At 34.9% G+C, this 14,242-nt stretch overlaps 2 protein-coding genes across 2 annotated transcripts in view; both read left to right on the top strand.

Moving 5' to 3' along the window:
• MORC1 (MORC family CW-type zinc finger 1) overlaps window positions 1-6,843 on the top strand; it is a 179,785-nt gene extending 172,942 nt beyond the window's left edge. Inside the window, exons 27-28 of the mRNA XM_031961278.1 lie at window positions 871-1,065; window positions 6,152-6,843. Coding sequence (XP_031817138.1) covers window positions 871-1,065; window positions 6,152-6,289 — 333 coding nt within the window. The 3' untranslated portion in view covers window positions 6,290-6,843. The remainder of the gene's footprint in view (window positions 1-870; window positions 1,066-6,151) is intronic.
• A 3,896-nt stretch (window positions 6,844-10,739) lies between these two features.
• The window catches only part of GUCA1C (guanylate cyclase activator 1C), a 62,180-nt gene continuing 58,677 nt past the window's right edge, over window positions 10,740-14,242 (top strand). The window contains exon 1 of the mRNA XM_003763572.3: window positions 10,740-10,968. Within this exon, the coding sequence (XP_003763620.3) occupies window positions 10,765-10,968 (204 nt within the window). The 5' untranslated portion in view covers window positions 10,740-10,764. The remainder of the gene's footprint in view (window positions 10,969-14,242) is intronic.

Raw genomic sequence — 14,242 nt, 5'->3', positions numbered from 1 at the left:
AAAATTCTCATTTTGTGTGTATTAGAATTTCACAATTAAATTCCTAAAAGAAAGATTAATTATGTTAATTATGTTACATGTAGAAATAAAAAAAGATAATGCAAAGTCATTCCAAGGCTATAACAATTGGGAATTGAACATGCCATTATTTGAATATGAGCAAAAAAATTCTTTTAAAATCACAAATCTGAACAGCCTATTTAATAAAACAGAATTGACAGATTTAATGGGAGAAACAAAGAATACAAACTCTTTTTAGCACATATAGAATGATCATAAAAATTTATCATGTAAGTCATAGAGAAGACATACATAATGCAAAAAGTACTATTATATTGGTGAAAAAAGTATAACCGTAAAACAATGCTTTCAGAGTTATGAATAAGTAAGTGTAGTTTTCATTTTTGGTGGAATTTCACACTTTTAGGAGCTTTTATACAGCAATTTATTAATATGCTGGAAAAGCAACAACAACAAAATACCTTTGTCTTTCAAAAACAGATAAAAAGCTGTCATAATGGTATTCTATATAATTGGGAAAAAATGGAAGTAGTCCACCCAGCAAGAAAATAGTAGCTAGTAACTAACAGTTAAATTATGGTATATTAATGAAATGGAATAAAAGAATGCAATTTTAAGACTAATGTAGGAAATAAGTGACGAATAGATTACATACTTCTTATGACCATATTAATCAATCAAACAAGTGTTTATTAAATACCTATATATGGAAAAGTAAATAGAAGTGAATGGACAAATAGAATATGGGGTGGTAATTTAGAGCAACCAATTGAAGTTACTAAAGCTATTTTATACATTAAAATTCACTAAGTTATACTAAATGTGAAAAAGTATTTTTTTTTTTCACAGATCTGGAGTGTTTATATGGTCCAGTATGAAAAGAAAATAAGAAGGAAAATGCAATCCTTAACTCAGCAGGCAAACAAGACAGCAGTGAATAATGAAGCTCATCATAAACAATGTGAAAAACAAATACAAATTATTGAAAATAAACTGAAAAGCCTGCGGGTTAAAGTGGCAACATTGCTGAGTAACTGGAATATGGTAAGTGATGCCATTTACTTAGATGCCAATTATGAAGAGAACATGAAGCTTTCAATTTACTATTCCTAGCATTGGTATTAATCTAATGACTATGGACAAAATACTTTCCTAACTTGTGCCTCAGTTTCCCCATATGGTGGTTATGAGGTTTCATTGTTGCTAAGTAGTTTCAGTCATATCTGATTCTAGGTGACCACTGTTTGGAGTTTCTTGACAAAGATACTGGAGTGGTTTGCCATTTTCTTTTCCAGCTCATTCTTATAGATGAGAAAACTGAGGCAAATAGGATTAAGTGCCTTGCCCAGAGTCATACATCTAAGCCCATATTTGAACTCAGGTCTTCCTGACTAGGCAAGACACTGTATCCATTGTACCACCTCTCTGTCCAGTTATGAGGACAAACTACACTAAAAAAATGCAAATACTCTGGAAGAAGTTTAAGGCATTTTAAATTCTTCTTAAAATTCCAGATTATTATTTTCAGTATGATCTTTGTTAAGTCATTTCATTTTGTGGACTTCAGCTTTTTATTCTATTAAAATGAGGGGATTAAATAGCCATTAAGGTGCTTTCCAGATCTGATATTCTGTGATCCTAGTATATAACCAACCAATAGAAGCATTTTTGACTAACTTCAGAAGCAATATATTTTAACATTTTTACCACAGAAAATTGGTTTCCCACGTTTTCATCTAGCACATTGTTTTTATTTTCCCATGATGAAAAACAGATGTCTCAAATTTGGGCAAGTGGAAGGAAATAAAAGAAATTATTTCATCCAAAATATTTTTTCCTGAAAAGGACTGAATTGTTTTTTTCATAAGAAAATTGTTATTGACAGAGATGTACTAAATAAATGTTTAAATGGCTCTCTGGGAGAAAAAATTGTGTATATAATATGCTCTTAAATTTAATCTGCATTATTAACATTTTCTAATTCACTTTCATAAGTTTAGACAATCAACAAAACCATAATTCTATCCCTTATTGTAGTGTTTTCTCATTTCTGGGGTGTAAATGCTCATACTGAAAATTTAATAATCAACTCTTAAGAATCAATATGAACCTGCTCCAAGACACTACTGAGTCTATTCAAGCATTTTCATAACAAAATGGTTGCAATCAACTTTTTATCATTCACCTCTCATTTTAGGAATAAAAATAACCTTTCACATTTATATAATCCTTCAAAGTTTACAAAGTTCTTTTCTTCACAAAACAACTCTCAGAAGAAGGTAATACAAGTATTATTCTGTCTCTCTGAAAGCAGAGGACAGAGCAAAATTCTTATTTGCTCAGAGTCACACAGTTAACAAGATGATGGGACTCAAATTCAGATTTAAGTCAAGATCGTTTCTATTTCTATTATATCATGTTAAGGAGAATAACAATGGTTGTAGGTGACAAACAAAAAATGAGTCAAATAAATAAGAAATCTTACCGGGTTGACTTCTTGTGATGAAACTTCTAGGGTGTGGGGACAAAAAAAGAGAGATGATGAAAGAGGGACATCACTGAAGATTGACTCACTGCTTTACAGTTTTACTTAGAAGCAGGGCTAGGGTAGGACCAAATTGAAAGAGCCAACTGTTAAATTTTCAATGTGAACATTTATACCTCAGAAATTGGGACTGCTACAAATCAGGGCATGATTTATTGCTTTGTTATTTTCTAGACAAGAAAAAATGTTAATATTACATTTACATCCTATAATATGTTAACATAACAATGTTCATAATTATATTACCTTACATGTTAATATTACATATTAAAAGTATGCCCTAGATACTGTTTTTTTCCCCAAAAAGGTAGTTGTTAAACATTTACTGGAATACAAAGATACGATTCAAAAGTTAGAAAATGGTATCTATAAGGAAACGATTAAAGAGCAGAAACTGACCTTGAGAAGATAGAATTCATGGGAGATTTTTCATATAATTACATAAATATAAAAAGGAAGAAACATTATGATAAAATATTTTCCAATAAGTTTATGAGAGAGGAACTAGGTCATGATCCTTAACAGTGTATGAAGAGCAAGTAAGAAATGTGAAAACCTCACAGGAAGGGGTTAACCTCAAGGCCACACAGGTGCATAGGTTAATTGAAGTGAGGAGAAAAGCCATCTTTTTCTAACTTTTGAACCTATGGCAGACAAGGGGTTGAGAAAAGAATAGAAGGTTTTAAGGAACTGGACTGAGGGAATTGAGGAAGTTCCAGGTGGATGACCTCAGTTTTGTCAGTAGAGTTAAATCCCTTTGTTATAGGCAATCAAAGATGAATGAAAGGATTTCAGCTTAACAAAGAGGTCCCAATTGAAGTTAGAGAGCTGACCCAATCAGTACAGCTTCCAAAGAATTTAGCATTTCAGGAATATAAGAAAAGATACAATAAGTTAGGAATTAGCAGGCTAGAAACAGCTGGTGGAAAAGAAGGCAGAGTTTTTAGGGACAGAGACTATGTCTTACAAATAACCAAAAATGGCTTTAAGACCAAGTGAGTGAGAACAGGGCTGGCAAACCCATGTAATAAAGTGAGGCCCAGGAACAGAAATCTCAAGGATGAAAGATAATTTCAGACGGGCAAAGCTATAGGAGAAGTTGAGGGATGAGAGATTGTTAACAGAAGAATTTTAGAGTTTGAAATAGTAAAATTATAGTTGAGTTCTAAGGGATGAGCAACTTTTGTGGATAGTTTAAGTACAGCGATTAATGGAGGTCCCTGGATTTCAGGAAGTTGAAAAACAGATTAAGATGAATATGAAAATCACTCAGGAAAATGACAGAGGGGCTTAAAGTCACTAAGGATCTTGTGAGTTTTCTCCAGGTCAGAATTATAGTTAAAGGGATCAGGAGAGGAGCAAAAGGAATAGTTGTCCGTGTCATGTCCCACTTTCTGGAAAGTAGCTACATTAGCCATCTACGAGCATTTATTGAGCTCTTGCTGTGTGCTAGGGATGATACTAAGTTATGGGGTTTCAAAGAAAGGCGCAAACACTACCTTTTCTCAAGGAGGTCACAGTCTAATGAGGAAGACAACATGCAAACAACTCGGCACACAAAAAAACACGTAGAATAAATTAGAGGTAATCTCAAGGTGAGCACACTCAATTTAATGGGATTGAGAATGCTTTCTTATAGAAAATGGGACTTTAACTGACTCTTGAAGGAAGTCAAGGAAGCCAGGAAGAAAAGATGAGGAGCATTCCTGGGTAACAGCTTGTGAAAATTCAAGAGTGTCTTGTTCCAGGAATTATTAAAGGAGAATCACTGCATCCTAGAGTGTGTGTGGAGTAGAATAAGATGGTAGAAAAAGCCTGGTTGAGAAGGACTTAAAGCTAAGTGGAGCGTTTTATACTTGTTCATGGATGCAAAAGGGAGCCGCTGGAGTTTATCAAATTGAAGGGGGGAAGGGAAGGATATGATCAGACTTGGACTTTATATCTCTGTTTTTAGCAACTGAGAGAAAGAGTGGACTTGAATGAGGAAAGACTTGGGGGGGGAAGAGCAGCTAGAGGTCATTGTAGTAGTACAAGTGAAGAGGACCTGTGCCAGGATGGTGAGCATGTCAAGGAAAGTGGACATAGATAAGGGACAGTGAAAAAGTAAAGTCACCAGGGCAGCTAGGTGGTGCATTGGATAGAGCACCAGCTCTGTAGTCAGGAGGACCCGAGTTCAAATTTGGCCTCACTTGTAACACTTCTTAGCTGTGTGACCCTGGGAAAGTCACTTAACCCCAATTGCCTCAGGAAAGGAAAAAAAAGGTAGATTCTCCAGGATTTAGCTGTAGGTTGGATGTGGAAGTGGGGCCTAGTGATTGCTTGAGGATGACAACAAAGTGGCAAGCCTCCATGTTTGGGAGAGTAGTGATGAGAGAAAGATTTATAATGAGTTCAGATGTGTTGAGTTTAAGGTATGTTAAACATTCAGTTCAAGATAGTTAATGGGTAGTATGGGTAACATATTAACTCTTACTTCTAGCCCATGTTACATATACCCAGACAAAGTATCTGGGTAATTAATAATCATTTTATTAATTATGGTTAGTAGATAATTAATAAAAGGATCATTTGGCTATCTCTTTTAAACCAAAAACAGATTATGGCATCATCTTGATGTCTTATGTCTTTAGAAAAGTGGGTATTCCCAACAGGTGGTAATCAACTGTGGTTAAAAATTGAGAAGAATTAATATTATAAATGAGAGTTGGACCTATTCTAATGAAGGGCTGGGGCATGTGACTTTGATTATGTCCCTTTTACACCCAGACCACCCTGAGCCAATCTAGACAAAGTATCTACCAACTCTCCACCTCCCCCCACTCAAGCCTGAGTAGAACAGAGTAAGCCTTTCTTTTCACTTGGGTGGGGTCTGAACAAGACTGAGCAGAAAGTTAATCCAATCTCATTATCAGCACTGCCCTTCAGATGCTGGCTGAATAACCTACAAAGGACTGATTTCTGAATGAGGAAATAGGAAAGTAAAAAATCCTGGTCCTCATTCAATAACTGATTATTAATATAAGAAAGAAAGAAAGATTCATTTCTCTAACCTGGCCATTGGGAAAAAATAACCTAAGATCTTCAAGGGAAAGCCAGATTATAATTAATGTTTGAAGGCTAATGTGGGGAAATATATATAGAACAGGTAAAAAATGAAAGGGTTTGGCAATTAAATGGGCAAATTTTGTATGAGTGGGCAGAGGAAAATAAAACCTAGGGGAATAGGAACGCTAAGCTTTATAGAGATCAGAGAAAGAACAGGGTTAGTCAGGGACAGTTCTATCCTTTTGCTATCAGCAAAGTAGGAGATTAGCTAGAAGGATTTTCAAACCACAGGAAAGAGGGAATAGAGTATGAGCCAAAGCTTAGAATGAATCAGTCAGCTTTAGATACTAATTAATATATGGGCCTGAAGAAGCCTTCACAAGCTGCAACAATGAGGAGACACCCAGGGGGTTGCAGTGCAGCTGAAAAAAGTCAGTTGTTTAGACTTGGAGAGGAATTTAGAGGTGAATCTATCCTTCTTGATGTTTTAAGCTCAATAGTGGTTGGGTTTTGTTGTTGTTGTTTTGTTTTGTTTTTCAGAGTACTCCTTCAGATGACTTGGAGCACATTGACAGTTACATAGAAGCTTTGCTGAATGAAGAAAATATTTTCCTACCTGACACTTTAAAACTAGCAGCAACAAAGTCAGGACAAGCTCTCCCTTCCTATGAAGAGTAAAAATAAGTACCTTATAAACCACCTGCTTTTCAAAACTGTTAATGAAGTGTGGCTTTATAATTTTCTTTTTTTTATTATTGAAAAAGGATGGGCAGTTTGGACACTGATTTTATCTGTGCTCTAGAGAAAGGACAAAGCCTGTCATTGAGACAGAAAGAAAAAAATCAACAACCAAAAAAAGGATTTTCCTATGTCACTCTCTTTAGAAAGTGCCTTTGCCTTCTTTGACTCCCATGTGAGGGGCAGTGAACAATGAAAATTTATGCAGGTTTAAGTTTTGGTTTTGTCAAAGAAATGTAAAGACTTGAAAAGGGTAGCTTTCAAAAATAAAATTTGAAGAGCTAGACCATTCCATTTTGCACTTTTCCCTTTGAGACTCCTACTATGTGAACGTGCCTAGTGGGGAAATCTGACCTCCCTTCACTAAGGCCAGTTCCATTTTGAAGCAGATAATATAAATCCTAACTTTTGAGTCTTAAAATATATGCCTGTCAGTTATATTAAGAAAAATATCCCTTAAGAGCTATATCATAGAGAAGAGAAAGAAATAACTTAGATAAAAAATTTGTCATAAAACTTATTTTATTCTGTTTTTAATCATTACTTAATATACTTTATTATAATATCTTTTGTTTCAGTATATAGGGTTAATAGGGAAACAATTTTCATATTGTTCATGGTAACTAAAATTTGTATTTTTTTTTAGCAATGTATGTAACTTAATAGAAACAATAAAGCCTTTGTTTTAGTGTTTCTGTCTTTACAACTGTTATCTTTATAGTTTGATTATTATTTGGGCACATTTTGGAAATCCAGTTTCTATGGAAGGAAACCTTAGACTTCATGAAAATAATTTTTTAAATTCTACAAGAGTTCATTAGTTATCTATTATGTTAAGAGGTATAGAATTACATAATGTCTAGAGAGCTGGCCAGTTCTGCCTCTGTCACATTCTCTCTGAGACCATGAGCTGATTATTTGACTTCATAGCACTCCAGGAGGTATTTTCTCACCATGGTCTAGGATTTTCCTAGACTAATGTAATCTCAAGTCACCAGCCCTTATTCCTATATGTTCTCAAGACACTATTCAGTGTTAATTATTGTGTAATCCTGAGAAAATTTAAAATAGTAAAAGTGATTTGCCATTTCTCCATCTTATTTTACAAATGAGGAAACTGAGGCAAACCAGGTTAAGTAAAGGGGGGCAAGAGGGAGGAGGAGAAAAGGTGGGGGAGAGAAAGGGAGGGAGGAAAAACAGTCCCTGCTTGCCAAGATTTTACATGCTATTGGAGGAAACAAAATACAGTCATACTTAGCCTTAAGACTCCTGACTAGAGGACGCTGGAGACTCATCCAATTGGAAACACTGAAATATTTGGGACAAAAGTTAAAGTTCAATGATTCAGTTCTCCCTTGTTGCCTATCTATTACCATCACAATAGAGAAAGTGTCCACAGCTGTTTCTGATCATCTATAACATCGGAGATAGATTAGATCCTAAGTGATGATAGGTGGACCTTAAGAATTCTTCATCCAAGCTACATCCTCCACTCACTGGTTTTGTATTACTCCAATAAAAAGCACTTGGATTCTTTACTCTCTGAAAAGTAGATGGGGACTGCTAAATAATACAATGAACAAGTAACATTCAATAGAGAGGCGTTGTCTATTATTCCACACAGGGATTTGTTGACCACCCATTAAAATCTGTTCCTCATCAGAATCCAACATCTATATTTCCAGAAATGATTCTTGAGCCTCAGCATTTGCTGTATTGATCACCAAGAACAAAATAAGTATTATATCCATCTTAAGGATAATTTTCTCCATATTTCTGGGCAACAACAAAAATGTAGTCCCTTCCCATTTTTCCTTACTTTCTACCTATTTTTATCACCAATGTAAATGACCAAGAATGAGAAAGTAATTATTCATACAGTATTTATAGGACATATCCAGAAGCCCTTCCCCATGCTAAAAATAATAATATAGCTAACCATAACATCTACTATGTGCCAGTTACTCTGCTAAACATTTTATAATTATTATCTCATTTGATCCTCACAACAACTTTAGGAGATGAGTGCTATTATTTTCCCCATTTTACAGAGGAGGAAACTGAGGCAAACAAGCTGAGTTGCTTAGGGTCACTCAATGTCTAAAGCCACATTTGAACGCAAGTTTTAAATGACTCTACACTCAGTGTTTGGCAAAGCCTTGTAGCTGTAAAAGAAACCCAGATCTTTTCCGAAAGAGCATCCCTACAACCCAATAATTCCTAAATATAGGTGGTTGGCAAATGTTTAGAAAGATGGCACACTCAGACATTATAATAATCTCTGGTTCCATTAATACTGTCCATCTTGTTTACATGCACAAGCTTCATATAGTACCCCTTCAATCCATTTACACAGATTTACTGGAGGTTTTCTCTCTATAGATATGTACTAATTTTTTTTTAATAGCCTTTTATTTACAGGTTATATGCATGGGTAACTTTACAGCATTAACAATTGCCAAACCTCTTGTTCCAATTCTTCTCCTCCCTCCCCCCACTCCCTCCCCCAGATGGCAGGATGACCAGTAAATATATTAAAATATAAATTAGATACACAATAAGTATACATGACCAAACCGTTATTTTGCTGTACAAAAAGAATCAGACTCTGAAATATTGTACAATTAGCTTGTGAAGGAAATCAAAAATGCAGGTGTGCATAAATATAGGGATTGGGAATTCAATGTAATGGTTTTTAGTCATCTCCCAGAGTTCTTTTTCTGGGTATAGCTAGTTCAGTTCATTACTGGCTCCATTGGAAATGATTTGGTTGATCTCGTTGCTGAGGATGGCCAGGTCCATCAGAACTGGTCATCATATAGTATTGTTGTTGAAGTATATAATGATCTCCTGGTCCTGCTCATTTCACTCAGCATCTGTTCATGTAAATCTCTCCAGGCCTTTCTGAAATCATCCTATTGGTCATTTCTTACAGAACAGTAATATTCCATAATATTCATATACCACAATTTATTCAGCCATTCTCCAACTGATGGGCATCCACTCAGTTTCCAGTTTCTAGCCACTACAAACGGGGCTGCCACAAACATTCGTGCACATACAGGTCCCTTTCCCTTCTTTACTATCTCTTTGGGATATAAGCCCAGTAGTAACACTGCTGGATCAAAGGGTATGCACAGTTTGATAACTTTTTGAGCATAGTTATGTACTAATTTTTCATTGTCCTTCCCCTCCCCCCCCCAATAGCTCTTCCATCTTCTATATATTATAAAGAACTTGGTTCAGTAAGAAAAGTTCTGACTTTAGAGAAAAAGCAACTGAGTTTGAATACTTGTTCAAACACTCTTTTTCTCTAATCTTAGGTAAATCATCTAAAGACACTGGACCTCAGTTTCCAAAGTCTTTTCTAAGTTTAACTCTATAAGCCTATCATAAAATCCCAATATCTCCAAGAGATTATATAGTGCAGACTGTTTCCTTCTTTATATTTGTATCCTTGCTGCCCATTTCAGTACTTGATTATAGTTCCATTAAAAGCACAGAGAAGTCTAAATGACCTCCCCTTAAAAAAGGACATCATTTTTGCCCTTGTATTCCTAGCATGTAAAACAATATAGGAAGCATTTAATAATAATAGTCATTGTTTTACAATGCTTTAAAATTTGCAAATCATATTAAAATATTTTCTCATTTTATCCTCCCAAAAACCTTGAGGTAGCTTCCATTTTATAGATGAGGAAATTGAGGCAGGTAGAGGTGATACGATTTGCCCAAAGTAACAAATAAGGCTTATTTTGTCTAAGGCTGTAATTGAACTCAGGTCTTCTGGACTCCAATTCTAGCACTGTTTCAAATGCTGCTGTTAATAAAATTAATAATTATTAAAATTAATTATTAAAAATCAATAATAATAACTAACATTTATATAGCATTTATCATGTGCTAATCACTGTACTAAGCATTTTACAAATATTATCTCACTTGAGCCTCACAACAATCCTAGGAGGTAGATATTATTATTCCATTTTTTATAGACAAGGAACTGAGGCAATTAGAGGGCAAATTATCATCAGTTAGTAGAGCCAAACGAGACTAGAATTCAAGTCTCCAGATGTCCACTTTTAAAATGTTTCCTTTCAATCATCCCGTCCCATTCAGGGAATCAATAAAAGAGTTTCAGAATTAAGGGGGAAGGTCAGGCTTGCCCATGTCAGCAGCATAGGTACTTCTAGCTGGGCAGCTGTGCTGAGAATACCATCTAGCCATTGTCACTGCCTGCTTTAAAAATGAGCAGTTGAGGTAATCTCACCAGCTTTCTCTTCTTACTTAGCCTAAAGCTCTAAGAGGTTTACCGTGGTTGTTTAGGGGCCCACTTGAATTTCGAGTTTCATTTAGGAGTTAGTACATGAATGAAAACAGCCCCAAAGAGAAAGCTGTTAAGCCCGGGAATCCCAATGGGGGGCAAAGAATCAGTAGCCGGTGGTCAAACTGTTATCACTCCTGTCCAGACCCATGTATGGTTTAAGAGATTTATGACAGAATGCCCATCTGGACTGCAAACCCTGCATGAGTTTAAGGCGCTTCTGGGTCTTCGAGGCTTGAATCAAAGGGCGAATCAATATGTTGTCCAACTGTTTAACATTTTTGACAAGAACAAGGTAAGACTTCTTTTCCTTTCATTTCATTTACGTGTAATTTTCCATCCTCTCCTTAAAAAAAAAAAAAAAAAAAAAAAAAAAAGGATTACCTGAATTAAAAAGTAGATCTCTCTAAATGTAGAGGTCTTCACAGAATGCACAGCTTGTAGAGGAGTGAGTCATTAAATACTGTTAGCACTGACTGTGTGAAAATAATTGGGGGTGAGGCACTAAGCACTGAGAAATGTTCTGCATGTAGTGAGTTCTTTTAAAAACTAAATTAAATCTCTGTGTGTAATTCTCGTGGCATTATTTAAATTAATCCAGTAAGTGAAGATTGATTTACAAAGCCTGTTTTTCAATGTATTTTAGGCATTGGTGACATTTTCTAAAAAAAAAGCAGTTTGTGGAATTCTGCTTTTAAAAGTGTGATTAGATCTAGATAGGCAGATTAAATCAATGGAAATTAACATTGTGTTCCAAACAAAGCAAGAATTTTTTAAATGGATTTTTATAACTGACCATCTTAATATGAAAATTAAAATTTAGGATTAGTTTTGATTCTTTTTTTTTAGGAGCGCTGCATTTTTCATGTTTTATTTTGTTTTTTCTTTCCCCTGGTACATTTGTTTAAATGGTTGAGCTTAGGTCTTTCCCCTAACCCAAATAGGTTTAGTTTTGTTTATTTGTTTGTTTTAATGTGAGAATTCACATCAAAGTGAAGGAAAAAATGATACAAGACAAGAATAAGTCAAAGAAGGGACTTGAACAACAAAATGTCTAATCTAGAATTACAAAGTGGCAAGTTTTATAATAAACAAAAGAAGTCATTGGGTTAATTCCCTCCCACACTTTTTTTTAGCTTATTATAAAACTCTATAGATAAACTTTTTAAAATTCTGCTTAATTATAGAAGAGGAATCTTCATAATGAACCAAATTAAAAAATAAAAATGACTGCATCTATTAAAAAAAAAAAAAAAGAGAGATGCTGCCTTCTTTTCAAGAATGAAGCTAAGGAGGAAAAAAGGGACCAAAAAATTACTATAAGAAATTTTATCTTCTTTAAGATATTAGAAAAGTGGGAAATGGAAAAAAAATTTTTTTTAAAAAGAATAAAATAGGATTAATGGCATGAATAAATTCCAATCAATTGGTTTGCCTTTAAATAAGGAAATTTATGATAGCACTTCCCTCATGACAGAAAATTTCCTAAATACAGAAATAGAAATAATCACTGAACCTATGATTTCATTAAATCAGAAAAAGAGAAAAGTCCCTTTATTCATTCAGGGCAGTATTATCTCTACAATTTATAGTCTCAGAGTGTTGCCTGGAACAAGGCTTCTTAAACTTTTGGCATGATCCCAGGTGCATAGGTATATAAAACAGGTATACAAATCAAACATATACCGATAATAAATTATAATTTCAGTTACAATACCTACATTCAGTTACAAGACCTAATACAGGGTCATGAATCACAGTATAAGAAGCTGGGACTTAGAGAATTGAGAATTTAACAGACTGATCCAGAGTCAAGGACAGGATTTGAATTCAGATTTTCTTAGCTTTAAGACAGGTCTCAGGTCACTTTATCATGCTACCTTTTAAAAATATTGAAATAGGCTTAAAAGATAAAATCTTGATATTAGTGAAAATTTAACACATGTAAAAATTAAGACTATTCATTCTGTTGCATTATCAAGCATGCACTTATGATGTGGTTGTAAGCACCAAGTAATGTGATTTAGGACAGCAGCAAATGATGAGATTATTTTAGGTGCCAAATGCTGGGATTCTGTCATGTGAAAAGGTAGTTTTAGTTAGAAGAAGAGGTTACAGATATAATAGGTACCAGGAGGGGCAAATATGAAATAGAGTTGGGAGAGCAGATAGTTAGCAAGGAAAAGGATTTTAACAATTAATGATGGAAAAGTTCCCTAGTGGAAGTCACAATGCACCAGGAGAAAGGGAATACTCAGTGAGGTTGGAGTTGCTATTAGCTGATAGGCTAAATAGCAAAAAGACATTTAGCACCCTAAAAGAGTTAGTTAGCACCTCCCAATAGAAAGAGGAAAACATCATAAAGCATGGTGTAGGGTTGAAAGGAGAGATACCAAGCAGTATGGGGGAAGGGAAAATCACCTCGAGGCAGAGTGCTTATGGTAGGCTATCCCAAGAGGGATTCAGCCCAGACTGTGTGAGCAATAGACAGATTGATAGAGGAAAATTGAATCTCCAGGGTTTGACATAACTCACATTTCTGAAGACTTCCACAGAAAGTGGGACTATGAGGCTAAACTGATTCTTATCAATGTCCTTCCCTGCCTGCCCCAGAGCACAATATTTCATTTTTTTCTCTGCCAACCATACCCAGTTGCTCAGGACCTCATCACTTATTCATCACTTTCAGACACAAATTTAAGACAATCAGTGGGAGTGAAGGGAGATCTCATCTTTAGAAGCATTGTCATAATATTCCCATAAAATTCCTACCCCAAAACAATTTACAATGCAATGGAAAGATTACTTGGATTTTCTCCTGTATTCTTCACTTATGAACACTGAAACAAGTTTCTGAGACAATCCCTACTCTCAAAAAGTTTACAATCTAAAAGGGATGTTAAATTTTTACAATGTGCAAAAAAAGAAAAATTTAGAAAGCAAATTATATACATGATGAAAATGAAATAATTAGAAAATAGATAGAAAATAAACTAGAAGAGGGGTTAGGAAAAGCTCTCTGTGAAAGTGGAATTTTAATTGGAACTTAAAGCCAGGGAGGTCTGTAGGCAGAGACCATTTAAGGAGATAGCCAAAAAAATGTCCAGAACAGAGATGGAGTGTTGTTCAATCCAGGAGACCAGTGTTACTGGATTGAAGAATACATGCTGGGGAAGAAATTAAAATAAGACTGGAAAAGCTGGAAGGAGCTAGGTTATGTTTGAATGCCAAAACATTTTGTTTTTAATCTTGGAAGCAATAGGGAGCCACTGGAGTTTATTGAATAGGAGAGTGACATGATCAGATCTGTACTTTAGGAAAAATCACAAAAGAGTATGCTGTGCTTATGCATGTGTGTTTGTATGTGTCTTTCACAAAATCCATAATGTCTTTAAATAGTCTTTAGTGACTCTTTACCATTGTTCTTCTGGTGTCCCGCACCAGCTAGCCTCTTTTTATATTCATTCATTAGAATCTAATTAGATAAAAAAAAATGAGCTCCACTACAACTCAAGTCATTTCCCCAAAGTGTTGCTATCTTTCCATGTCTGCAGTTTCTCTCTCAAGTT

The sequence above is a fragment of the Sarcophilus harrisii genome, chromosome 3 (genome assembly GCF_902635505.1).
Source record: "Sarcophilus harrisii chromosome 3, mSarHar1.11, whole genome shotgun sequence".
Lineage (NCBI taxonomy): Eukaryota > Metazoa > Chordata > Mammalia > Dasyuromorphia > Dasyuridae > Sarcophilus > Sarcophilus harrisii.
This window is presented reverse-complemented; position numbering and strand designations above follow the sequence as displayed.